Consider the following 26,987-nt stretch of genomic DNA (forward strand, 5'->3'; position numbering starts at 1 on the left):
GTCGGAAATTGGTAATGACAATCCTGTACAGCGAATCTCAGGAATTCTTGATGGGGGGGATATATGCGGACATGAAGGTACGCATCCTTTATGTCCAGAGACACCATAAACTCCCCCTCCTCCATACTGGCTATTATCACTCTGAGCGATTCCATTTTGAATTTGAATCTTTTTATGTACAGGTTTAGGGATTTCAGATTCAAGATAGGTCTGACCGAACCGTCCGGTTTCGGGACCACAAAGAGGGTTGAGTAATAACCTCTTCCCTGCTGGTTCATGGGAACCCTGATTATCACTTGCTGTATAGACAGCGTTTGAATTGCAGCTAACACTACATCCCGTTCCGACGTGGAAACTGGTAGGGCCGACTTGAAAAATCGGCGCGGGGGCACCTCTTCGAATTCCAGTTTGTAACCCTGGGAAACTATTTCTAACACCCAGGGATTCAGGTCTGAGCTGACCCAGACCTGGCTGAAAAGTCGAAGACGTGCGCCCACCGGTGCGGACTGCCTCAGGGGAGTCCCGGCGTCATGCTGTGGGTTTTGGAGTAGCCGGGGAGGACTTTTGTTCCTGGGCACCTGCCGAAGCAGGTGCTCTTTTGCCTCTGCCCTTACCTCTGGCAAGGAAGGAGGATCCCCGACCTCTTCTGGACTTGTGCGACCGAAAGGACTGCATCTGGCAGGGTGGCATTTTCTTTTGCTGTTGGGGAATATATGGTAAAAAATTTGATTTACCTGCTGTAGCTGTGGAAACCAGGTCCGTCAGCCCATCCCCAAACAATACATCACCCTTATAGGGTAGTACTTCCATATGCTTTTTGGAATCCGCATCACCCGTCCATTGGCGAGTCCATAAGGATCGTCTCGTTGAGATCGACATGGCATTGGCCCTAGAAGCCAGCAATCCAATGTCTCTTTGAGCATCCCTCATAAATAAGACTGCGTCTTTTATATGGGCTAGAGTTAGGAATAAAGTATCCTTATCCATAGTATCAAACTGATCTGTCAGCTCATCTGTCCAAGCTGCAATTGCGCTACACACCCATGCCGACGCAATTGTCGGTCTTAGCACAGCACCCATATGAGAATAAATACCCTTTAAGGTAGTTTCTTGCCTGCGATCTGCAGGGTCATTAAGGGCAGCTGTGTCAGGAGACGGTAGCGCCACCTTCTTGGACAAGCGCGTCAGGGCCTTGTCCACAGTGGGAGGTGATTATCAACTCTCCCTGTCCTGTTTAGGGAAGGGGTATGCCATATAAATTCTTTTGGGGATCTGCGGCCTCTTCTCCGGAGTCTCCCAAGCTTTTAAAAAGAATTCATTTAATTCATGAGATGTGGGAAAATTTATAATCTGTTTCTTTTCCTTAAACATGTGTACCCTTGTGTCGGGGACCGAGGGTTCATCCACAATATGCAAGACATCCCTAATTGCCACAATCATACACTGAATGTTTTTAGTCACCCTAGGGTGCAATTTTACTTCGTCATAATCGACACTGGAATCAGAGTCCGTGTCGGTAGTAGTGTCTTGTGTTAAGGGACGTTTTTGAGACCCCGACGGGCCCTGTGAATCGGTCCAATCCGAGGATTGACCCCCTGATGTTCCCCTTAATTCAGCCTTATCAAGCCTCTCATGTAAAGATGTCACACTTGCATTTAACCTATGCCACATGCTCATCCAATCTTGAGTCGGCACCAGCGACGGGGACACACCACTCATTTGCTCCACCTCCTCCTTGGAGAAGCCTTCCGCTTCAGACATGTCGACACACACTTACCGACACCCCACACACACAGGGAGTTACCTATAAGGGGACAAAACCCCAACCAGGCCCTTAGGGGAGACAGAGAGAGAGAATGCCAGCACACACCCAGCGCCCAAACACTGGAATATATGACCAGATAGCGCTTTTATATATTTATAACGTTAATCTCCACTCACTGCGTCGCCAATGTGCCCCCCTCCTCTTTTTACCAGCCCGTGAAGCTCAGCAGGGGAGAGAACAGGGAGCCAGCGTTTTCTCATGCAGCCTCTGTGGAGAAAATGGCGCTGGTTAGTGCCGAGGATCAAGCCCCGCCCACCCGACGGCGGGCTTCGGTCCCCTCATGATATTGGAAGAAAATGGCGGGGGTCCGTGGATTTACTGTCCCACAGCCTAATCCAACATATTTATGCCCAAATTGAGATTTATTGCTGCCCAGGGCGCCCCCCCCCCTGCGCCCTACAGTGCCTCTTGTGTGTGTGTGACTGGGAGCAATTGCGCGCAGCTTACCGCTGCGCACTTAGCTCATGAAGATCTGATGTCTTCTGCCGCCTGAAGTCTTTTCCTCAATACTCACCCGGCTTCTATCTTCGGCATCTGTGAGGAGGACGGCGGCGCGGCTCCGGGACGAACCCCAGGTGAGGCCTGTGTTCCGACTCCCTCTGGAGCTAATGGTGTCCAGTAGCCTAGAAGCAGTGCCCAACCTTACAAGCCAGCTCTGCTTCTCTCTCCTCAGTCCCACGATGCAGGGAGCCTGTCGCCAACAGGACTCCCTGAAAATAAAAAACCTAACAAAATTCTTTAAAACAGCAAACTCTTGAGAGCTCACTGCTTTGTACCCTTTCTCCTCTGGGCACAGAATCTAACGGAGGTCTGGAGGAGGGGCATAGATGGAGGAGCCAGTGCACACCCATAGTCAAAGTTCTTTTAGGTGCCCTATCTCCTGCGGAGCCAGTCTATACCCCCATGGTCCTTACGGAGTCCCCAGCATCCTCTAGGACGTAAGAGAAATATGGTGTTTGTGCCCACTTTGCCAGTGTATTTCATGCCCAAAACAGCGTTGGGCCAAACAAAATACAAGTGGGTGATATGTAAGCGACAACCCTCTGTTGATTTCAGGTGTCAAATTTGTGGCCCAAGACTAGTTAACCCTTGCAAAACTACAGCTACTTATTCAAAATGGTAAAATATGGTGTGTGCGCCACTTTGCCAGTGTATTTCATGCCCAAAACAGCGTTGGGCCAAACAAAAATAAGATTTTACTCACCGGTAAATCTATTTCTCGTAGTCCGTAGTGGATGCTGGGAACTCCGTAAGGACCATGGGGAACAGCGGCTCCGCAGGAGACTGGGCACAGCCAAAGAAAGCTTTAGGTCACCTGGCGTGCACTGGCTCCTCCCACCATGACCCCCCCCCCCCCAAGCCTCAGTTAGGATACAGCGCCCGGATGAGCTGACATAATAAGGAAGGATTTTGAATCCCGGGTAAGACTCATACCAGCCACACCAATCACACCGTATAACTCGTGATACTATACCCAGTTAACAGTATGAATATAACTGAGCCTCTCAACAGATGGCTCAACAATAACCCTTTAGTTAGGCAATAACTATATACAAGTATTGCAGACAATCCGCACTTGGGATGGGCGCCCAGCATCCACTACGGACTACGAGAAATAGATTTACCGGTGAGTAAAATCTTATTTTCTCTGACGTCCTAGTGGATGCTGGGAACTCCGTAAGGACCATGGGGATTATACCAAAGCTCCCAAACGGGCGGGAGAGTGCGGATGACTCTGCAGCACCGAATGAGAGAACTCCAGGTCCTCCTCAGCCAGGGTATCAATTTTGTAGAATTTAGCAAACGTGTTTGCCCCTGACCAAGTTGCAGCTCGGCAAAGTTGGAAAGCCGAGACCCCTCGGGCAGCTGCCCAAGATGAGCCCACCTTCCTTGTGTTATGATTCCAGTACTTCTGACCAGAGGAGATCTTATGACAGAGGCCAGAGTACTGGAAGGAAATGCTGGTTACGGGAGCGGGAAAGCCTAGTAACCCCTGGCGCCCTAACTCCGTTGTCTCGCCCGTGTAATCAGAAATCCCCTGCGAGACTATGGTTGCTTGAGCCCATGGCAGCCGCGTTTGAAGGGCGGATTATGTCTGCCCAACTCCGATGCCCCCTCAGGTCTTAATGGGAGACAAAGGGAAATCCGAGACAGGGTGATAACAAGGGGCCCTCTGACTCAGCAACCAGGTCAGGGGCTACAAGCTAACTAACTTAAACCAGAAGTATGTGCGGACTAACCGCCAGGGAAAAGGACAACCAAAAATCCACTAATCCGTTACTCCTATCCAGCACCGCTGGATACCAGAGTGGATTTGTGGGAGCGGAATCCTCCGCAAAAGGCTCCGAAACACAATATAACCAAATAATAAATAGTAAGCGGTCAAGCCGCAACACACGGCTACGCCGCGACTCACGAACACCACAGGATGTTAAAGGTGCTCGGTCTGGACTCCAGGAAAGGATGACAACTTCCGAGTACTGGATCACTGAGGACAGGAACGACCGGATAGAACAGGACTGGAAAACTCTCTGCAACTGACACAGCAAACAGGAAGCTATAACCGGCGTCTGTGAGAAGTCCTGAGAGTGCCTTTAAATGGAAGCCCTCCAATCAGGAGCCAGACAGGGCTAATTACAACATGCCGTGCAGCTGCATGCTGCACGGCCAGGAACCAGTGAGGTGATTAACTTAGACCCAGCAACGGGGAACGCGGTCCGACAGTGGCGTCCCCGTTGCTAGGGTCTGTGCGGCTCCGTGCGCCCGGCGTCTAGCGTTGCTAGGGAGCCGGCGGCTGTCCGCATGCGGCGTCCCTAGTTGCTAGGCGCCGGGCCGCACTGACGAGCGGACCCTCGGCGCCTAACAGTACCCCCCCCCTTGAGGAGGGGTCAAGGAACCCCTAAGGCCAGGTTTCTGAGGAAATTCTCGAAAAAATGCCCTCTTGAGCCTCGGGGCATGGAGATCCTTATCCAGGACCCAAGACCTTTCTTCTGGACCATAACCTCTCCAATGTACCAGAAAATAAAGCCGACCCCGGGACAACTTGGAATCGAGAACCTTCTCCACCAAGAACTCCTGCTGACCCTGTACATCTACTGGTGATTTCCCCTGAGAGACCTTTCGAGGAAATCTACTGGAAGAAACGTATGGTTTCAACAAGGAGCAATGAAACGTATTTCCGATCCGGAGAGTTCTTGGTAAACGTAACCGGAAAGCAACTGGATTGATTTTTTTTATAATATGAAATGGTCCAATAAATTTGGGGCCCAATCTGGCTGAGGTTTGTCGAAGTTTAATGTTGCGAGTCGACAACCATACCCTATCTCCTACTTTAAAAGTGCAAGGCCGCCGGAGCCTGTCAGAAAATTTTTTCTCCCGAAATGCCGCTTTTCTGAGAGCAAGGTGCACTTTTCTCCAAATGAGTCTGAGATGAGAGGTCAAGGTCAGCGAGGAGACAGAGGAATGTTGAAAAAAGGAATTAGCCCTGGGGTGAAAACCGAAAACTGTAAAAAATGGAGACACATTGGTGGAGGAATGACAGGCATTGTTGTAAGCAAACTCCGCCAAAGGAAGAAACTCGGACCAATCATTTTGGAGTTTGGCCGAGTACAAACGCAAATACTGTTTTAATGATTGATTAACTCGCTCAGTCTGCCCGTTGGATTGGGGATGGTAGCCGGACGTTAAAGACAATTTCATCTTTAATGAGGCACAAAAAGACTTCCAAAATTGTGCAATGAATTGTGGACCCCGATCAGAAACAATATCAGTGGGTAATCCATGGAGTCTGAAAACATGGCGGAGGAACAAAACTGCCAATCCCTGGGCAGATGGCAGTCAGGGAAGAGCAATGAAATGGGCCATCTTGCTAAAACGGTCCACTACTACCCATATGACTCGGCATCCGGCTGACAGAGGGAGGTCTACCACAAAATCCATGGAAATATGAGACCATGGCCTGAGAGGAACATTTAAGGGCATAAGTTGACCGATAGGCAAGGAACGGGGAACTTTATGCTGTGCACAGATTTGACAAGAAAAAACAAACTCCTTAATGTCTTTGGAAAGACCAGGCCACCATACTGAGCGGGAGACTAATTCCAAAGTCTTAGAGATCCCCGGATGCCCGGCAACTTTGCTATCATGAAACTCAGTCAAAACAGTTGCTCTCAAAAACTCAGGGACATAAAGACGACCAGCAGGAGTATTTCCAGGAGCTTGATGTTGAAGCTGCTTTAACTGGGTGAATAAATCTTGTGTGAGACCTGCCCTAATGACTGAAGACGGAAGTATGGGAGTAACAGGACTGTTATCATGAACTGGAAGAAAACTGCGTGACAGGGCATCCACCTTGGTATTCTTGGAACCTGGCCTGAAGGTGATAAAAAACTTGAAACGAGTAAAAAATAAAGCCCAACGAGCCTGCCGGGCATTCAGCCGTTTAGCTGATTCGATGTACTGAAGATTTTTGTGATCAGTCAAAACTGAAATGGTATGTGTTGCTCCCTCAAGCCAATGCCTCCACTCCTCGAAAGCCCATTTAATAGCCAGTAATTCCCGGTTACCAACATCGTAGTTGGATTCAGCAGAAGAGAATTTCCTGGACATAAAGGCACAAGGATGTAATTCTAGAGAGTCCGGATCCTTCTGAGACAGGATAGCCCCTACTCCAACCTCCGAGGCATCAACCTCAACAATGAAAGGCAATTCTGGGTTGGGATGTCTGAGGACTGGGGCTGAGATGAAGGCTTGTTTCAAGGCCTGAAAAGATACTTCAGCTTCACGTGACCAGTTGGTTGGATCCGCTCCCTTCTTAGTCAGTGCCACAATAGGAGCAACCAGGTCGGAGAAAGAATGAATAAATCTTCTATAATAATTCGCAAACCCTAAAAAGCGCTGAATTGCTTTTAAGTTGGTGGGTTGCGCCCAACTAAGGATGGCTTGGAGCTTCTTTGGTTCCATACAGAATCCCCGAGGGGAAATAATGTACCCTAAAAAGGATACCTCCGTGACATGAAATTCACACTTCTCCAGCTTGGCATATAGGTGATTTTCACGTAATTTTTGAAGAACCTGACGCACCTGGGTAACATGTTGTTCAATAGAGTCAGAATAGATCAAAATATCGTCTAAGTAGACGACTACGAATCTTCCAAGAAAATCACGGAGCACATCGTTAATGAGATCCTGGAAAACTGCCGGAGCGTTAGACAGGCCGAATGGCATAACCAGATACTCGTAGTGACCCGATTGAGTACTGAATGCCGTTTTCCACTCATCTCCTGACTTGATTCGGATGAGGTTATACGCTCTTCTCAGGTCAATCTTAGAAAAAATCACAGCCGAACGTAGCTGATCAAAGAGGACAGAAATCAGCGGCAAAGGGTAAGTATTTTTTACTGAGATCTTATTCAAGGCTCTAAAGTCAATGCAGGGTCTGAGTGATCCATCTTTCTTCTCCACAAAGAAGAAGCCTGCACTTAAAGGGGATTTAGATGGCCTGATAAATCCTTTCCCTAGGCTCTCTTTAACATACTCATTCATGGCCACAGTTTCTGGTCCGGACAATGCATATAACCTTCCCTTTGGCAATGTGGCACCAGGAATTAGCTCAATAGCACAATCATAAGGCCGATGGGGAGGCAGAATGTCCGCATTGCCCTTGGAAAATACATCAACAAAATCCTGGTATTCCACAGGAATGGGTGTGGAAATGACAGCAGCAATTCTGAGGGGAAGCGTAATACATTCCTTATTACAGATGGTACCCCATTGTGAGATCTCCCCCGACTGCCAATCAATGATGGGATTATGAAAGGCCAGCCAAGGGTGACCCAGAACCACTGGAACTGCTGGGCAATGGGTAAGGAAAAATTCAATTTTTTCGGAATGAAGAGCTCCAACCGAAAGTAGAACAGGGGGTGTACAGAGAGAAATAACCCCATTGGATAAGGGACTCCCATCTAAACCATGCATGGTGATATGCCTACCCAAGGTTAACTGAGGAATACCTAAGGCCTTGGCCCACGTTAAGTCCATAAAGTTCCCTGCAGCTCCACTGTCAACGAAAGCAGACACCGAAGAACAGAGGCTGCCAAAGGAAACTTTAGCTGGGACTAACAGGGAATTATTCGAGGAGATAAGCTGCAGACCAAAGTGAACCCCCTCACAATTCACTTGGTCGAGGCGTTTCCCGACTTGCTCGGACAATTACGGGCAAAATGTCCTTTACCCCCACAGTACAAACAAAGACCAGAATTTTGCCTTCTGGTTCTTTCTTCAGGAGACAGCTTGGAGAGACCCATCTGCATGGGCTCCTCTATGTCCACAGGAATGGAAAAAACACAAGGGGTAGACCCGACAGGTGCTCCTTTTTCAGCCCTCCGCTCTCTGAGACGACGATCAATCTTAATAGAAAGCTCCATGAGTTTATCGAGAGTCTCAGGAGCGGGATACTGAAGGAGACTGTCTTTTATAGACTCAGATAAGCCGAGGCGAAACTGACTGCGCAGGGCTGGGTCATTCCATCCACAGTCGTTCGACCAACGACGAAACTCCGTACAATAAATCTCTGCGGGATTCCTACCCTGTCTGAGAGCACGTAACTGACTCTCGGCGGATGCCTCTCTATCAGGGTCATCATACAATAGCCCTAAAGACCCCAGAAAGGCGTCTACAGACAACAATGCCGGATCCTCTGTTCTTAAACCAAAAGCCCAGGTCTGGGGATCCCCCTGAAGTAAAGAAATAATAATTCCGACCCGCTGAGATTCCGTACCTGAGGAGACTGGTCTTAAACGAAAATAAAGTTTACAAGACTCTTTAAAATTAAAAAACTGCTTCCTATCACCAGAAAAACGGTCAGGCAAATGCATTTTCGGTTCAGGAACGACCCTCGGGGAAGTCCGTAAAAGATCTTCCTGTGACCTCACCCGAAGGGAAAGATCCTGAACCATCTGAGTAAGTTCTTGAATCTGGCTAACTAGAAGCTGGCCAGGATTTGGCCCTAAACCAGTGGGATTCATGAGGCCGACAAATCTTCTAAACTGAATAAGGGAAAAAATCAAACCCTGTTAAATTTTAAGTTTTGGTCTGGCCGGTTATAATGTTATGATTCCAGTACTTCTGACCAGAGGAGATCTTATGACAGAGGCCAGAGTACTGGAAGGAAATGCTGGTTACGGGAGCGGGAAAGCCTAGTAACCCCTGGCGCCCTAACTCCGTTGTCTCGCCCGTGTAATCAGAAATCCCCTGCGAGACTATGGTTGCTTGAGCCCATGGCAGCCGCGTTTGAAGGGCGGATTATGTCTGCCCAACTCCGATGCCCCCTCAGGTCTTAATGGGAGACAAAGGGAAATCCGAGACAGGGTGATAACAAGGGGCCCTCTGACTCAGCAACCAGGCCAGGGGCTACAAGCTAACTAACTTAAACCAGAAGTATGTGCGGACTAACCGCCAGGGAAAAGGACAACCAAAAATCCACTAATCCGTTACTCCTATCCAGCACCGCTGGATACCAGAGTGGATTTGTGGGAGCGGAATCCTCCGCAAAAGGCTCCGAAACACAATATAACCAAATAATAAATAGTAAGCGGTCAAGCCGCAACACACGGCTACGCCGCGACTCACGAACACCACAGGATGTTAAAGGTGCTCGGTCTGGACTCCAGGAAAGGATGACAACTTCCGAGTACTGGATCACTGAGAACAGGAACGACCGGATAGAACAGGACTGGAAAACTCTCTGCAACTGACACAGCAAACAGGAAGCTATAACCGGCGTCTGTGAGAAGTCCTGAGAGTGCCTTTAAATGGAAGCCCTCCAATCAGGAGCCAGACAGGGCTAATTACAACATGCCGTGCAGCTGCATGCTGCACGGCCAGGAACCAGTGAGGTGATTAACTTAGACCCAGCAACGGGGAACGCGGTCCGACAGTGGCGTCCCCGTTGCTAGGGTCTGTGCGGCTCCGTGCGCCCGGCGTCTAGTGTTGCTAGGGAGCCGGCGGCTGTCCGCATGCGGCGTCCCTAGTTGCTAGGCGCCGGGCCGCACTGACGAGCGGACCCTCGGCGCCTAACACCTTGTGGAATGGGCTTTTACAGATTTTGGCTGCGGTAGTCCAGCCGCAGAATGCGCCAGCTGAATTGTGCTACAAATCCAGCGAGCAATAGTCTGCTTAGAAGCAGGAGCACCCAGTTTGCTGGGTGCATACAGGATAAACAGCGAGTCAGTTCTCCTGACTCTAGCCGTCCTGGAAACATAATTTTTCAAGGGCCTGACTACGTCCAGTAACTTGGAATCCTCCAAGTCCCTAGTAGCCGCAGGCACTACAATAGTTGGTTCAAGTGAAAAGCTGATATCACCTTAGGGAGAAACTGGGGACGAGTCCTCAATTCTGCCCTATCCATATGGAAAATCAGATAAGGACTTTTATATGACAAAGCCGCCAATTCTGATACACGCCTGGCCGAAGCCAAGGCCAATAACATGACCACTTTCCGCGTGAGATATTTTAGATCCACGGTTTTTAGTGGCTCACACCAAAGTGATTTTAAGAAACTCAACACCACGTTGAGAACCCAAGGTGCCACTGGAGGCACAACCGGGGGCTGAATATGCAGCACTCCTTTTACAATGTCTGAACTTCAGGTACTGAAGCTAGTTCTTTTTGGAAGAAAATCGACAGAGCCGAGATCTGTACCTTAATGGAGCCTAATTTTAGGCCCATAGACACTCCTGCTTGTAGGAAATGCAGAAATCGACCTAGTTGAAATTCCTCTGTTGGGGCCTTTTTGGCCTCACACCAAGCAACATATTTTCGCCATATGCGGTGATAATGTTTTGCAGTTACATCTTTCCTGGCTTGAATCAGCATAGGAATGACTTCCTCCGGAATGCCCTTTTCCTTTAGGATCCGGCGTTCAACCGCCATGCCGTCAAAACGTAGCCGCGGTAAGTCTTGGAACAGACAGGGGCCCTGCTGCCGCAGGTCCTGTCTGAGCGGCAGAGGCCATGGGTCCTCTGATATAATTTCTTGAAGTTCTGGGTACCAAGCTCTTCTTGGCCAATCCGGAACCACGAGTATCGTTCTTACTCCTCGCCTTCCTATTATTCTCAGTACCTTTTGTATGAGAGGCAGAGGGAGGAACACATAAACCGACTGGTACACCCACGGTGTTACCAGAGCGTCCACAGCTATCGCCTGAGGGTCCTTTGACCTGGCGCAATATCTTTTATAGCTTTTTGTTGAGGTGGGACGCCATCATGTCCACCTGTGGCCTTTCCCAATGGTGTACAATCCTTTGGAAGACTTCTGGATGAAATCCCCACTCTCCCGGGTGGAGGTCGTGTCCGCTGAGAAGATCTGCTTCCCAGTCGTCCACTCCGGGAATGAACACTGCTGACAGTGTTAACACATGATTTTCCGCCCATCGGAGAATCCTTATGGCTTCTGCCATCGCCATCCTGCTTCTTGTGCCGCCCCGTTGGTTTACATGGGCGACTGCCGTGATGTTGTCTGATTGGATCAGTACCGGCTGGTTTTGAAGCAGAGGCCTTGCCTGACTCAGGGCATTGTAAATGGCCCTCAGTTCCAGAATATTTATGTGTAGGGAAGTCACTTGACTTGACCAAAATCCCTGGAAGTTTTTTCCCTGTGTGACTGCCCCCCAGCCTCAAAGGCTGGATCCATGGTCACTAGGACCTAGTCCTGTATGCCGAACCTGCGGCCCTCTTGCATGGAACCTGCTGAATGGGATTGCTTCGTAGGAAGCTACCATTTTTTCCCAGGACTCGCGTGCAATGATGCACCGATACCTGTTTTTGCTTCAGGAGGTCTCTGACTAGAGATGACAGTTCCTTGGCTTTCTCCTCCGGGAGAAACACTTATTTCTGTTCTGTGTCCAGAACCATCCCCAGGAACAGTAGACGTGTCGTAGGAACCAGCTGTGACTTTGGACTGTTTAGAATCCAACCGTGCTGTTGTAGCACTTTCCAAAATAGTGCTACCCCGACTAGCAACCTGCTCCTTGGACCTTGCCCTTATAAGGATATTGTCCAAGTACGGGATAATTAAAACTCCCTTTTTTCGAAGGAGTATCATCATTTCGGCCATTACCTTGGTAAACACCCTCGGTGCCATGTACAGTCCAAACGGCAGTGTCTGGACTTGGTAATGGTAATCCTGTACCACAAATCTGAGGTACTCCTGGCGAGGATGGTAAATGGGGACATGCAGGTAAGCATCCTTGATGTCCCGGGATCCCATGTAATCCCCCTCGTCCAGGCTTGCAATAACCGCCCTGAGCGATTCCATCTTGAACTTGAATTTTTTTATGTATGTGTTCAAGGATTTTAATATAAAATGGGTCACACCGAACCATGCGGTTTCGGTACCCCAAACCGTGTGGAATAGTAACCCCGTCCTTGTTGAAGTAGGGGCACCTTGAGTATTACCTGCTGGGAATACAGCTTATTAATTGCCTCTAGCGCAGCCTCCCTGCCTGAGGGAGTTGTCGGCAAGGCATATTTGAGGAAACGGCGGGGGGGAGACATCTCGAATTCCAGCTTGTACCCCTGAAATACTACTTGAATGAAACAGGGATCCACCTGTGAGCGAGCCCACTGATCGCTGAAATTTTTGAGACGGCCCCCCACCGTACCTGGCTACACCTGTGGAGCCCCCGCGTCAAGCTGTGGACTCAGAGGAAGCGAGAGAAGAATTTTGATTCTGGGAACAGGCTGACTGGTGCAGCTTTTTCCCTCTCCCCATGTCTCTGTACAGAAAGGAAGCGCCTTTGACCCGCTTGCTTTTCTGAAGCCGAAAGGACTGTACCTGATAATACAGTGCTTTCTTAGTCTGTGAGGAAACCTGAGGTAATGGATACGAGGTCCCAGAGACCATCCCCAAATAATTCCTCACCCTTATAAGGCAGAGTCTCTATGCGCCTTTTAAAGTCAGCATCACCTACCCTCCTGACAGAATAGTCATTACATTCATTTTGGATGCCAGCCGGCAAAATATCCCTCTGTGCATCCCTCATATATAAGACGACGTCTTTAATATGTTCTCATGTGTGACAGGGTCACCGACCACGCTGCAGCAGCACGATCTGCAGGTCTCAGTCTAGTACCTGAGTGTGTAAATACAGACTTCAGGATAGCCTCCTGCTTTTTATCAACAGGTACCTTCAAAGTGGCCGTTCCTAAAACGGCAGTGCCACCTTTTTTGACAACCGTGTGAGCGCCTTATCCACCCTAGGGGATATCTCCCAGCGTAACTTATCCTCTGGCGGGAAAGGGTACGCCATCAGTAACTTTTTAGAAATTACCAGTTTCTTATCGGGGGGAACCCACGCTTTTCACACACTTCATTCATTCATCTGATGGGGGAACAAAACACTGCCTGCTTTTTCTCCCCAAACATAAAACCCTTTTTTAGTGGTACTTGGGTTAATGTCAGAAATGTGTAACACATTTTTTATTGCCGGGATTAAGTCACGGATGTTCCTAGTGGATCGTGTATATGTCTCAACCTTGTCGACACTGGAGTCAGACTCCGTGTCGACATCTGTGTCTGCCATCTGAGTGAGCGGGCGTTTTTTGAGCCCCTGATGGCCTTTGAGACGCCTGGGCAGGCGCGGACTGAGAAGCCGGCTGTCCCACAGCTGTTACGTCATCCACCCTTTTATGTAAGGAGTTGACACTGTCGGTTAATACCTTTCACCTAACCATCCACTCTGGTGTCGGCCCCACAGGGGGCGACATCAAATTTATCGGCATCTGCTCCGTCACCATATAAGCCTCCTCATTAAACATGTCGACACAGCTGTACCGACACACCGCACACACACAGGGAATGCTCTGACTGAGGACAGGACCCCACAAAGCCCTTTGGGGAGACAGAGAGAGAGTATGCCAGCACACACCAGAGCGCTATATAATGTGGGGATTAACACTATAACTGAGTGAATTTTCCACCATAGCTGCTTGTGGGGAATAGCGGCTCCGCAGGAGACAGGGCACAAAAAGTAAGCTTTTAGGATCACATGGTGTGTACTGGCTCCTCCCCCTATGACCCTCCTCCAAGCCTCAGTTAGGTACTGTGCCCGGACGAGCGTACACAATAAGGAAGGATCTTGAATCCCGGGTAAGACTCATACCAGCCACACCAATCACACCGTACAACTTGTGATTTGAACCCAGTTAACAGTATGATAACAACGAAGAAGCCTCTGAAAAGATGGCTCACAACAATAATAACCCGATGTTTGTAACAATAACTATGTACAAGTATTGCAGACAATCCGCACTTGGGATGGGCGCCCAGCATCCACTACGGACTATGAGAAATAGAATTATCGGTAAGTAAATTCTTATTTTCTCTGACGTCCTAGTGGATGCTGGGGACTCCGTCAGGACCATGGGGATTATACCAAAGCTCCCAAACGGGCGGGAGAGTGCGGATGACTCTGCAGCACCGAATGAGAGAACTCCAGGTCCTCCTTAGCCAGAGTATCAAATTTGTAAAATTTTACAAACGTGTTCTCCCCTGACCACGTAGCTGCTCGGCAAAGTTGTAATGCCGAGACCCCTCGGGCAGCCGCCCAAGATGAGCCCACCTTCCTTGTGGAGTGGGCATTTACAGATTTAGGCTGTGGCAGGCCTGCCAATTTAGTGCCCCCCCTCTCTTTTTAACCCTTTGAGCCTGAAAACTACAGGGGAGAGCCTGGGGAGCTTTCCTCCAGCTGCACTGTGAAGAGAAAATGGCGCCATTGTGTCTGAGGGAGATAGCTCCGCCCCTTTTTCGCGGACTTTTCTCCCGCTTTTTTCTGGATTCTGGCAGGGGTATTTACCATATATATAGCCTCTGGGGCTATATATTGTGGTATTTTTGCCAGCCAAGGTGTTAATATTGCTGCTCAGGGCGCCCCCCCCCAGCGCCCTGCACCCTCAGTGACCGGAGTGTGAGGTGTACATGAGGAGCAATGGCGCACAGCTGCAGTGCAGTGCGCTACCTTGGTGAAGACTGATGTCTTCTGCCGCCGATTTTCCGGACCTCTTCTTGCTTCTGGCTCTGTAAGGGGGACGGCGGCGCGGCTCCGGGACCGAACACCAAGGACTGGGCCTGCGGTCGATCCCTCTGGAGCTAATGGTGTCCAGTAGCCTAAGAAGCCCAATCCGGCTGCAAGCAGGCGAGTTCGCTTCTTCTCCCCTTAGTCCCTCGCTGCAGTGAGCCTGTTGCCAGCAGGTCTCACTGAAAATAAAAAACCTAAATCTATACTTTCTTTCTAAGGGCTCAGGAGAGCCCCTAGTGTGCATCCAACCTCGGCCGGGCACAAAATCTAACTGGGGCTTGGGGGGGGGGTCATGGTGGGAGGAGCCAGTGCACGCCAGGTGACCTAAAGCTTTCTTTGGTTGTGCCCAGTCTCCTGCGGAGCCGCTGTTCCCCATGGTCCTTACGGAGTTCCCAGCATCCACTAGGACGTCAGAGAAATACAGGTGGGTGATATGCAAGTGACCACCTTGTGTTGATTTCAGGTGTCAAATTTGTGGCCCAAGACTAGTTAACCCTTGCAAAACTAAATTTTTTGAATAAGAAGCTGGAGCTCGAATAAGAAGTGAATAAAAAACAGGCCGAATAAGAAGCTAACTTCAGCATCGTACTACTATGGGCAATTTCACCACTATATCTTTCTCCAAGGATTGATACATATCCTCTTGTGGCATCAGACCTCTCCCCAGTGCCTGGCATACAACACTTGCCCTGTAACCAGCTCCTGAAAGCAGCCTCGTCCCCGGGATGTGCCGGCTCCAGCCGTACACTCACTCCGCCAAACCGGTCTACCGTACCCCGGGGCCAGGTCTCAGGCCGTATCTCATTGGTGAAGGGGCGACCGCACACCCCGGGGTGGCAGGTAGCAGACCTCCGTACCCAGCGAGCTCCGAACCGCCACATCCCCGTATCCTATGGAGAAAGTTGTATAACATCCTTTGCACTCCGGCAGCCATTGCTGCTATGGGCACCCTGACTGTCCGGCTTGGGGAGTGCGGCTACTGAGCCGGATATACAATACTAGTGCCGTGACTGCCGTCAGATCTTAGGCACTGAGAGTTGCGCGAATGACTGCCATTGCTGGCGTCCTACAGTAATCATACTAATGCCATTATGTCAGTACGGGTCCACAGAGACATCAACATGGCGGCAACGGCTTCCAGCATAACACACTGAGTGGTCCAATAGGGGCCAAGGAGTAGGAAAGTGACGTACTGATGTAATTTCTGTAATACTGACTCCACTAAAGGTCGTCCATTGCTGACGCTGCCGTAATTTGCGCCTGTATGTGATAGATTACGGCTACAGCGTGTGTGATGCGGGGAAGTTGCTGCTGCATGCTTTTTGTATCTCCCCGACTCCCGCAGCAGCATGTCTGCCAGTAAAAGGAAGAGCAGGGGGAAAGCCGGCGCCCTGAACGCCTCACCCAGCCTGGACACCACCGCTGTCAGTGGCCAGCCCTCGCTGTATACAGTCACAGACTTCCTAGAGAAAGGTAGCAATGTCCGCGTTGCTGTGAGCGAGTCTCTGACAGAGAGATGTATCACACCTAGGAGTCTATTCATGAAGCAGTAAAAAGTGTGGAGAAGTGAGCCAGAGGAGAAATTGCACATGACAACCAATCAGCATTGAAGTAACATTTATAATTTGCATACTATACAATTATACGGAGCAATGATTGGTTGCCATGGGCAACTTCTCCACTGGCTCACTTCTCCACACTTTCCACTGCTTCATGAATAGACACCCTAGAGATACAGGGGGTCATTCCGAGTTGATCGCACACTAGCTGTTTTTAGCAGCCGTGCACTGGTGCAAATGCATAGTCGCCACCCACGGGGGAGTGTATTTTCGCATTGCAAGTGTGCGAACGCCTGTGCAGCCGAGCTCTGCAAAAACATTTCTCTAACGTCCTAAGTGGATGCTGGGACTCCGTAAGGACCATGGGGAATAGCGGCTCCGCAGGAGACAGGGCACAAAATAAAAGCTTGAGATATCAGGTGGTGTGCACTGGCTCCTCCCCCTATGACCCTCCTCCAAGCCAGTTAGATTTTTGTGCCCGGCCGAGAAGGGTGCAAACTAGGTAGCTCTCCAGAGCTGCTTAGAATAAAAGTTTAGTTAGGTTTTTTTTATTTTCAGTGAGTCCTGCTGGCAACAGGCTCACTGCATCGTGGGACTAAGGGGAGAAGAAGCGAACTCACCTGAGTGCAGAGTGGATTGGGCTTCTTAGGCTACTGGACGTTAGCTCCAGAGGGACGATCACAGGTTCAGCCTGGATGGGTCACCGGAGCCGCGCCGCCGTCCCCCTTACAGAGCCAGAAGAGACGAAGGTCCGGTGAAAGCGGCGGCAGAAGACATCCTGTCTTCAAGACTAAGGTAGCGCACAGCACCGCAGCTGTGCGCCATTGCTCTCAGCACACTTCACACTCCGGTCACTGAGGGTGCAGGGCGCTGGGGGGGAGCGCCCTGAGACGCAATATAACACACATATACCTTAGCTGGCAAAAGGAATACATCACATATAGCTCCAGGGCTATATGGATGTATTTTTTCCCCTGCCATTTTACACAAAAAAGCGGGAGTTAAGGACGTCGTGAAGGGGCGGGGCCTATCTCCTCAGCACACTGGCGCCATTATTCCCTCACAGCTCCGCTGGAAGGACGGCTCCCTGATTCTCCCCTGCAGTACTGCATCTGATTCAGGGTAAAAAAGAGAAGGGGGAGCATTTTGGCAGCAAATAACTAGATTAACAGCAGCTATAAGGGATTAACACTTATATAAGGTTATCCCTGTATATATATAGCGCTGGGTGTGTGCTGGCAGACTCTCCCTCTGTCTCTCCAAAGGGCTAAGTGGGGTCCTGTCCTCTATCAGAGCATTCCCGGTGTGTGTGCTGTGTGTCGGTACGCGTGTGTCGACATGTATGAGGAGGAAAATGAGGTGGAGGCGGAGCAGTTGCCTGTGTTAGTGATGTCACCCCCTAGGGAGTCGACACCTGACTGGATGATTGTGTTTAAGCAATTAAGTGATAATGTCAGCAATTTACAAAAAACTGTTGACGACATGAGAAAGCCGGCAAATCAATTAGTGCCTGTTCAGGCGTCTCAGACACCCTCAGGGGCCCTAAAACGGCCGCTACCTCAGTGGGTCGACACGGATCCAGATACAGATACTGAATCTAGTGTCGACGGTGACGAGACAAACGTAATGTCCAGTAGGGCCACACGTTACATGATCACGGCAATGAAAGAGGCATTGAACCTTTCTGACACTACAAATACCTCAAAGGCGGGTATTATGTGGGGTGTGAAAAAACTGCCAATAGTTTTTCCTGAGTCTGAGGAAATAAATGAGGTGTGTGATAAAGCGTGGGTTTCCCCCGATAAAAAACAGCTAATTTCTAATAAGTTATTAGCACTATACCCTTTCCCGCCAGAGGTTAGGGCACGGTGGGAAACACCCCCTAGGGTAGATAAGGCGCTCACACGTTTATCTACACAAGTAGCGTTACCGTCCCCTGATACGGCCACCCTCAAAGAACCAGCTGATAGGAGGCTGGAAAATATCCTGAAAAGTATATACACACATACTGGTGTTATACTGCGACCAGCAATCGCATCAGCCTGGATGTGCAGTGCTGGAGTCGCATGGGCGGATTCCCTGACTGAGAATATTGATACCCTGGATAGGGACAATATTCTGTTAACTATAGAACATTTAAAGGATGCATTGCTATATATGCGTGATGCGCAGAGGGATATTTGTACCCTGGCATCAAGAGTAAGCGCAATGTCCATCTCTGCCAGAAGAGCATTATGGACCAGACAGTGGTCAGGGGACGCAGATTCCAAACGGCACATGGAAGTATTGCCGTATAAGGGGGAGGAGTTATTTGGGGCTGGTCTAACAGACCTGGTGGCCACGGCAACGGCTGGAAAATCCACCTTTTTACCCCAGGTTACTTCACATCAACAGAAAAAGACACAGTCTTTTCAAACTCAGTCCTTTCGTTCCCATAAGTACAAGCGAGCAAAAGGTCACTCTTTTCTGCCCAAGGGCAGAGGAAGAGGAAAAAGGCAGCACCATGCAGCCGGTTCCCAGGAGCAGAAGCCCTCCCCTGCTTCTGCCAAGTCTTCAGCATGACGCTGGGGCTTTACAAGCAGACTCAGACACGGTGGGGGCCCGTCTCAAGTATTTCAACGCGCAGTGGGCTCACTCGCAAGTGGATCCCTGGATTCTACAGGTAGTATCACAGGGGTACAAACTGGAATTCGAGGCGTTTCCTCCTCATCGGTTCCTGAAGTCTGCTTTACCAAAGTCTCCCTCCGACAGGGAGGCAGTTCTGGAAGCCATTCACAAGCTGTACTCCCAGCAGGTGATAATCAAGGTACCCCTCTTACAACAGGGGAAGGGGTATTATTCCACACTATTTGTGGTACCGAAGCCGGACGGCTCGGTGAGACCAATATTAAATCTAAAATCTTTGAACACTTACATAAAAAGGTTCAAATTCAAGATGGAGTCACTCAGAGCGGTGATAGCGAACCTGGAAGAGGGGGACTATATGGTGTCGCTGGACATCAAGGATGCTTATCTCCACGTCCCAATATATCCTTCTCACCAAGGGTACCTCAGGTTTGTAGTACAAAACTGTCATCATCAGTTTCAGACGCTGCCGTTTGGATTGTCCACGGCGCCTCGGGTCTTTACCAAGGTAATGGCCGAAATGATGATTCTTCTACGAAGAAAAGGCATCTTAATTATCCCTTACTTGGACGATCTCCTGATAAGGGCAAGAACCAAGGAACAGTTAGAAGTCGGAGTGGCACTATCTCAGGTAGTGCTAAGTCAGCACGGATGGATTCTAAATATTCCAAAATCGCAGCTGATTCCAACGACACGTCTACTGTTCTTAGGAATGATTCTGGACACAGTCCAGAAGAAGGTGTTTCTCCCGGAGGAGAAGGCCAGGGAGTTATCCGAGCTAGTCAGGAACCTCCTAAAACCAGGACAGGTCTCAGTGCATCAGTGCACAAGGGTCCTGGGAAAAATGGTGGCTTCTTACGAAGCGATTCCATTCGGAAGATTCCATGCAAGAACTTTTCAGTGGGATCTACTGGGAAAATGGTCCGGATCGCATCTTCAGATGCATCAACGGATAACCCTGTCGCCAAGGACAAGGGTGTCTCTCCTGTGGTGGCTTCAGAGGGCTCATCTACTAGAGGGCCGCAGATTTGGCATTCAGGATTGGATCCTGGTAACCACGGATGCCAGCCTGAGAGGCTGGGGAGCAGTCACACAGGGAAGGAATTTCCAGGGCTTGTGGTCAAGCATGGAAACATCTCTTCATATAAACATTCTAGAACTAAGGGCCATTTACAATGCCTTAATTCAAGCAAAACCTCTGCTTCAGGGTCAGGCGGTGTTGATCCAGTCGGACAACATCACGTCAGTCGCCCACATAAACAGACAGGGCGGCACGAGAAGCAGGAGGGCAATGGCAGAAACTGCAAGGATTCTTCGCTGGGCGGAAAATCATGTGATAGCACTGTCAGCAGTGTTCATTCCGGGAGTGGACAACTGGGAAGCAGACTTCCTCAGCAGACACGACCTTCACCCGGGAGAGTGGGGACTTCACCCAGAAGTCTTCCACCAAATTGTAAACCGTTGGGAAAGACCAAAGGTGGACATGATGGCGTCACATCTAAACAAAAAACTGGACAGATATTGCGCCAGGTCAAGGGACCCTCAGGCAATAGCAGTGGACGCTCTGGTAACGCCGTGGGTGTACCAGTCAGTGTATGTATTCCCTCCTCTGCCCCTCATACCGAAAGTATTGAGAATCATAAGAAGGAGAGGAGTAAGAACTATACTCGTGGTTCCGGATTGGCCAAGAAGGTCTTGGTACCCGGAACTTCAAGAGATGCTCACGGACGAACCGTGGCCTCTACCTCTAAGACAGGACCTGCTACTGCAGGGGCCTTGTCTGTTCCAAGACTTACCGCGGCTGCGTTTGACGGCATGGCGGTTGAACGCCGGATCCTGAAGGACAAGGGCATTCCAGAAGAAGTCATCCCTACTCTGGTAAAAGCCAGAAAGGAAGTAACCGCAAAACATTATCACCGCATTTGGCGTAAATATGTTGCGTGGTGTGAGGCCAAGAAGGCCCCTACACAGGAATTTCAACTGGGTCGTTTCTTGCATTTCCTGCAAACAGGACTGTCTATGGGCCTAAAATTAGGGTCCATTAAGGTTCAAATTTCGGCCCTGTCGATATTCTTCCAGAAAGAACTGGCTTCAGTACCTGAAGTTCAGACATTTGTGAAAGGGGTGCTGCACATACAGCCTCCTTTTGTGCCTCCAGTGGCACCTTGGGATCTCAATGTTGTGTTGAGATTTCTAAAATCACACTGGTTTGAACCATTGTCTACGGTAGATTTAAAATATCTCACGTGGATTGTGTCGATGCTGTTGGCCTTGGCTTCAGCTAGGCGTGTGTCAGAATTGGCGGCTTTATCATGTAAAAGCCCTTACCTAAATTTTCATTCTGACAGGGCGGAATTGAGGACTCGTCCTCAATTTCTACCTAAGGTGGTTTCTGCATTTCACATGAACCAACCTATTGTGGTACCTGCGGCTACTAGGGACTTAGAGGACTCTAAGTTGCTGGACGTTGTCAGGGCCTTGAAAATATATGTTTCCAGGACGGCTGGAGTCAGGAAAACTGACTCGCTGTTTATCCTGTATGCACCCAACAAGCTGGGTGCTCCTGCTTCAAAGCAGACGATTGCTCGTTGGATTTGTAGTACAATTCAGCTTGCACATTCCGTGGCAGGATTGCCACAGCCAAAATCAGTAAAAGCCCATTCCACAAGGAAAGTGGGCTCATCTTGGGCGGCTGCCCGAGGGGTCTCGGCTTTACAACTTTGCCGAGCAGCTACTTGGTCAGGGGCAAACACGTTTGCTAAATTCTACAAATTTGATACCCTGGCTGAGGAGGACCTGGAGTTCTCTCATTCGGTGCTGCAGAGTCATCCGCACTCTCCCGCCCGTTTGGGAGCTTTGGTATAATCCCCATGGTCCTTACGGAGTCCCAGCATCCACTTAGGACGTTAGAGAAAATAAGATTTTACTTACCGATAAATCTATTTCTCGTAGTCCGTAGTGGATGCTGGGCGCCCATCCCTAGTGCGGATTGTCTGCAATACTTGTATATAGTTATTGTTACAAAAAATTCGGGTTATTATTGTTGAGCCATCCTTTCAGAGGCTCCTTTAAATTTATCATACTGTTAACTGGGTTCAGATCACGAGTTGTACGGTGTGATTGGTGTGGCTGGTATGAGTCTTACCCGGGATTCAATATCCTTCCTTATTATGTACGCTCGTCCGGGCACAGTATCCTAACTGGCTTGGAGGAGGGTCATAGGGGGAGGAGCCAGTGCACACCACCTGATATCTCAAGCTTTTATTTTGTGCCCTGTCTCCTGCGGAGCCGCTATTCCCCATGGTCCTTACGGAGTCCCAGCATCCACTACGGACTACGAGAAATAGATTTATCGGTAAGTAAATTCTTATTTTTGTACAGTTTCAGAGTAGGTCTGAACTTACTCAGACCTTGCGATCACTTCAGTCTTTTTGGTGCTTGAATTGACGTCACACACCCGACCTCGCCTGCGTTTTTCCTACCACTCCCAGAAAATGGTCAGTTGCCACCCATAAACGCCCTCTTTCTGTCAATCTTCTTGCGATTGGCTGTGCGTATGGATTCTTTGTTAAATCCATAGCTCAGCAACGATCCGCATTGTACCCGTATGACATGCGTGCGTATTGTGGTGCACACGCATGCACAGTAGAGACCTGATCGCAGCGACCGATCAACTCGGAATGACCCCCACAGTGAAGAAGTTGCCCATAGCAACCAGTAATCTTCTTACTGTCATTTATGTAGCACAGTTTATTAAATGAGTTAGAAGCTGATTGTTCCGGACAATTTCTCCACTTTATCTTATTTGAAGATGTGACACATCTCCCCCAGGGTGAGCGGAGCCTGCCCCCTGCGCATCTCTGACATGGTGAGTGGATCCTGGCCACTGCACATCTCTGGCAGGGTGAGCGTAGCCCGCGTGTCTCTGGCAGGGTGAGCGGAGCCTGCCTACTGCGTGACTCTGGCAGAGTGAGCGGAGCCTGCCTACTGTACATCTCTAACAGGGTGAGCGGAGCCTGCCTACTGCGCGTCTCTGACAGGGTGAGCTCAGCCTACCCACTGTGCGTCTCTGATAGGGTGAGCGGAGCCTGCCTACTGTTGATCTCTGGCAGGGTGAGCGGAGCCTACCCACTGCGTGTCTCTGACAGTGTGATCGGAGCCTACCCACTGCGCGTCTCTGGTAGGGCGAGCGGAGCCTGCCTACTGTGTGTCTCTGGCAGGGTGAGAGAAGCCCGCGTGTGTCTGGCAGGGTGAGCGAAGCCTGCCCACTGCGCGACTCTGGCAGGGAGGTTGCCCCCTGCGCGTCTCTGACAGGGAGAGCGGAGCTTGCCCCCTGTGTGTCTCTGACAGGGTGAGCAGAGCCTGCCCCCTGTGCGTCTCTGACTGGGTGAGCTCAGCCTGCCCACTGCGCGTCTCTGATAGGGTGAGCAGAGCCTGCCACCTACATGCCTCTGGCCGAGTGAGCGGAGCCTGCGTGTCTCTGGCAGGGTTAGCCGAGCCTGCCCCCTGCGTGTCTGGCATGCCGCGTACACTTGCCGTACACAGGAAGAGATAGCGTGGCTGTTCATCTGGAATTAGAGGTCTCCGCGTACCAGTTGGTAGGAATGCAGGAACTTGTAGTTAGATAACTGATGACGTGCAGCAATTTGTCTTAAAACTTTGTTGTGGTGATGTAACTTACCTCCTACCCAGCAGTAATGGACACTAACCACAATGCCCCAGATTTGTAAAATAAAATACTGCAATGCCAAAACTACTGTTTTCTCAACAATACTCTGCTATATCATACTTTATTATTATTATTTCTGCTGTGCATGTGCAAGTCATCAGGAACATGGCCGCCATGGATAGTGATCGTAGTAGTCGCTGCGTTCATGGAATGTGGGGAACAAATGATAGATCTTAGTCCAGGTTGACACCTACAGTAGGTATTGAGCTAAGTTTATTGTGCTGTCAACAGAAATCCAAGTGTCAGACAGGGATGGACTTGGGCTTTGAAGCAGCACTGACACGTCACTGGTCATGCGTGCATGACAAAGGGGGGCATGGCATCAGCTCATTAGGGCATTCCATGCCCCCATCTATCTGTATACCGGCAATGGGTGGGTGGAAAGGATGGAATGATGGACTGCTGAGCAGAGAGCTGGGAAGCTGTGCTGTTCAGCGAGCTCTGCTCTCTGTGTGGCAGGACCAGCTTATCCACCCATTGGCCTATCGTGCCAGATGGCCAGTTCGGTCCTAGTGTCAGTGAGTAGGTTTTATTAGCTGGTGGAAGACTAATAACATGGTGTAAAGAGTGCATCAAATACAAAATGACAATACATTCAGCAATGCAGGACACCACAGAGTGAACGTTTCGGAGAGGGCAGATACATTTGGGTATCATGCATATGGAGGTGTTTCTGGAACACTAAGGAGTTTATTTGTTTTCTATGAGACGTGGTGCAGATGGAGAAGCGCCCACTGTTAGACGGAAGACCCGGGTCTGTTGCGAACGGTGATGACCCAGAAATAACCCGAGACCATCACCCAGGTGTGAAGGGGAGTATTGAAACCCTGGCTTCAACCCATGTTCACTGTCCCTGGTCTGAGCCAGGTTAAAGCTGGGGTTCATGTCTGAAAAGGGTATTAAAAATCAGTTTGTTAGGTAAGTTGAGAAACAGGATAAGACATGTTCCTGAAGACCTAGAGTATGCAGTTTATTGTTTTAAACATGTCTTTATTGAACATATTCATATTTACAAAGTACAATTTGCAGCAATTGCTGGAGGGAACAGAATGTTTGCAGTAGTAATATAGGGGCAGATGTATTAACCTGGAGAAGGCATAAGGAAGTGATAAACCAGTGATCTGTGCAAGGCGATAAAGAAACCAGCCAATCAGATCCTAACTGTTAATTTACATATTGGAGCTGATTGGCTGGTACCTTTATCATCTTGCACATATCACTGGTTTATCACTTCCTTATGCCTTCTCCAGGTTAATACATCTGCCCCATAATTTCTAAACACCATGTGGGACAGTGCAAACTGTACTCTTCAGTAGTATAGACTTGCAAGTAGTTATTTTAACATCAGTAAAAGAAGGAAAAAAATATTTCCTTGGTACATATAATAGGTGATCAATGACAAAAAAACAAAGCAAAAATCAGCAAACAGTAATATCCATAAAAAGATGAAAAATAAAACTAAAACAGATTGACAAGGGTGGTGGTGGTGGGGAGGTAACTTATGGTGCCCACACACGCTGCAATTATGGCATGCTATTTGATCTTTTTAGTTCAAACCCGTGTGTTGTAAGCAAGGTTTATCACTTCCTTATGTCTTCTCCAGGTTAATACATCTGCCCCTATATTACTACTGCAAACATTCTGTTCCCTCATCGGAGACGGCAAAGTATCCACATAGCTTTCCCAGAATTCAAAACAATTCTGCATCCAGCCTCCTTATGGAGGGATTCTTCCAGCCAACCCATTGGAAAAATGAAACTAGAAGGGTTGGGATGAAAACAGTGCTGGATGGTAACTTTTTTCCTCTGGCTGGGTCCACAGGATTATCCACAGGATAACATTGGGATATGGTTGAGCGACAGCGGAAATGGCACCAACACGGTCACGAGCTTTCTGGCCTCCCAGGATGCATCGGGGCTTCACCATATAGTCCCACCCACTGACTCAGTCAAATCAGTTTTTTGCTTGGTGCGGCAGGAAGCCGGACCATGGTCACAGGGCTGCTGTGAATAAAACAGCCTGTCGATTTACTTATGTTATTTTTATAGACTTACTATGTTTTTTGAGCAACATTTTTTTTTTAACAGCGTCTTATATGCATACTGGAAAGAGTCGCTCCAACAACTCCCTACCGGGTCGCAACAACGCTTACCTTCGCGGTACAGTGCTGTCTCGACGGGCGTCTGTGTCGGATGTTCTAGCAGGTCCAGTAGACGTAACCAGGCTGTGGCCGGAGCATGGGGGGGAAGGTAAGTCTATGGATTTCATCTTACTAGAGGGGTCCGGACACAGCTACACTGTATTGGTGGAGACTACAAACAGTGTGTTGATGCGCCGAACATCTTGAGTGCGACAACGCTACGCTGTAGGGATCATAGGCGCCAGGACTAGGTAGAGGCAGCGATCCTTAGAGTTTAAGTCAACAGGGGGATTCAGACGCTCTCCTGGCCGCCCCTCCTCCAAGTTCATGACCAGTTTCCGTGCGTCTCCCGTCCATGAACAAAATGACCTCACTTCCGTCTCAGACGCTACCACGAGGGTACTCGGTCGCAGCTTAGACGCTGCGGTTGTGTACACTAGAGATCCCACCTAGACCGAGTCGCAGGCTTTAGCGTCTGCATACACGTGGAATTCGCTGAGCGTCCGTGTCCGTCAGTGAGCGACTGTGTCCGTTATCAGTTATCAGGAGCGGTAGTGTACATCAGTAGCGTCTGAATCCACTCAGCGTCTTGCGAGCGCATTTGCTTGGATATGGAAGTGTGGTGAGTCTCCCTGTATCCCGCTCTATGGAGGAAGGGTATACAGTACTAAAAATTCTCTCTACTTGTTACTTTGAATTGTTAATTTTTAGTACATATTGCATATGAGATCTGTATAATTACGGTGATTTCTGCATGTGATGTTTGAAAAAAAACCAGTTAAAAACAGAAGTACAATTTTCCTACTTACTTGTAAGTTGTTATGGGGGTTGTATTCTCATACAGGGCCGGCAACAGAAATCTTGGGGCCCATTACACTGATATCTCTGCGGGCCCCCCCTCTTGCCCCCTGACCCATACACAACCCTCCCTGCATGTGCTAATAAATATGCATGCAGATACATCCATATGTGCCTGCCCGCAGCCCGCCCCAAACCCAAAAGCCCAAACCAAACCCAAATACACAAACATGCTG

At 49.4% G+C, this 26,987-nt stretch overlaps 2 protein-coding genes across 7 annotated transcripts in view; one reads left to right on the forward strand and one right to left on the reverse strand.

The window, feature by feature from the left end:
- Positions 1 to 16,269, reverse strand: part of NUDT6 (nudix hydrolase 6) — a 127,399-nt gene extending 111,130 nt beyond the window's left edge. Inside the window, exon 1 of one of the 2 annotated variants that reach the window (XM_063920297.1) lies at positions 16,094 to 16,269. Coding sequence is in view for 1 of the 2 variants with exons in the window: in XM_063920296.1 (XP_063776366.1) it covers positions 15,589 to 15,781 (193 nt within the window). In the remaining variant the exon portion in view is untranslated. Of the gene's footprint in view, positions 1 to 15,588; positions 16,009 to 16,093 lie in introns of those variants that run through there. The other variant, XM_063920296.1, reaches the window with a different exon arrangement.
- AFG2A (AFG2 AAA ATPase homolog A) overlaps positions 16,131 to 26,987 on the forward strand; it is a 963,796-nt gene continuing 952,939 nt past the window's right edge. For 2 of the 5 annotated variants that reach the window (XM_063920291.1, XM_063920292.1), the window contains exon 1: positions 16,131 to 16,373. In XM_063920291.1, the coding sequence (XP_063776361.1) occupies positions 16,250 to 16,373 (124 nt within the window). In that variant the 5' untranslated portion in view covers positions 16,131 to 16,249. The remainder of the gene's footprint in view (positions 16,374 to 26,987) is intronic. The other 3 variants (XM_063920294.1, XM_063920295.1, XM_063920293.1) reach the window with 2 other exon arrangements.

This window comes from Pseudophryne corroboree, chromosome 1, assembly GCF_028390025.1.
Source record: "Pseudophryne corroboree isolate aPseCor3 chromosome 1, aPseCor3.hap2, whole genome shotgun sequence".
Lineage (NCBI taxonomy): Eukaryota > Metazoa > Chordata > Amphibia > Anura > Myobatrachidae > Pseudophryne > Pseudophryne corroboree.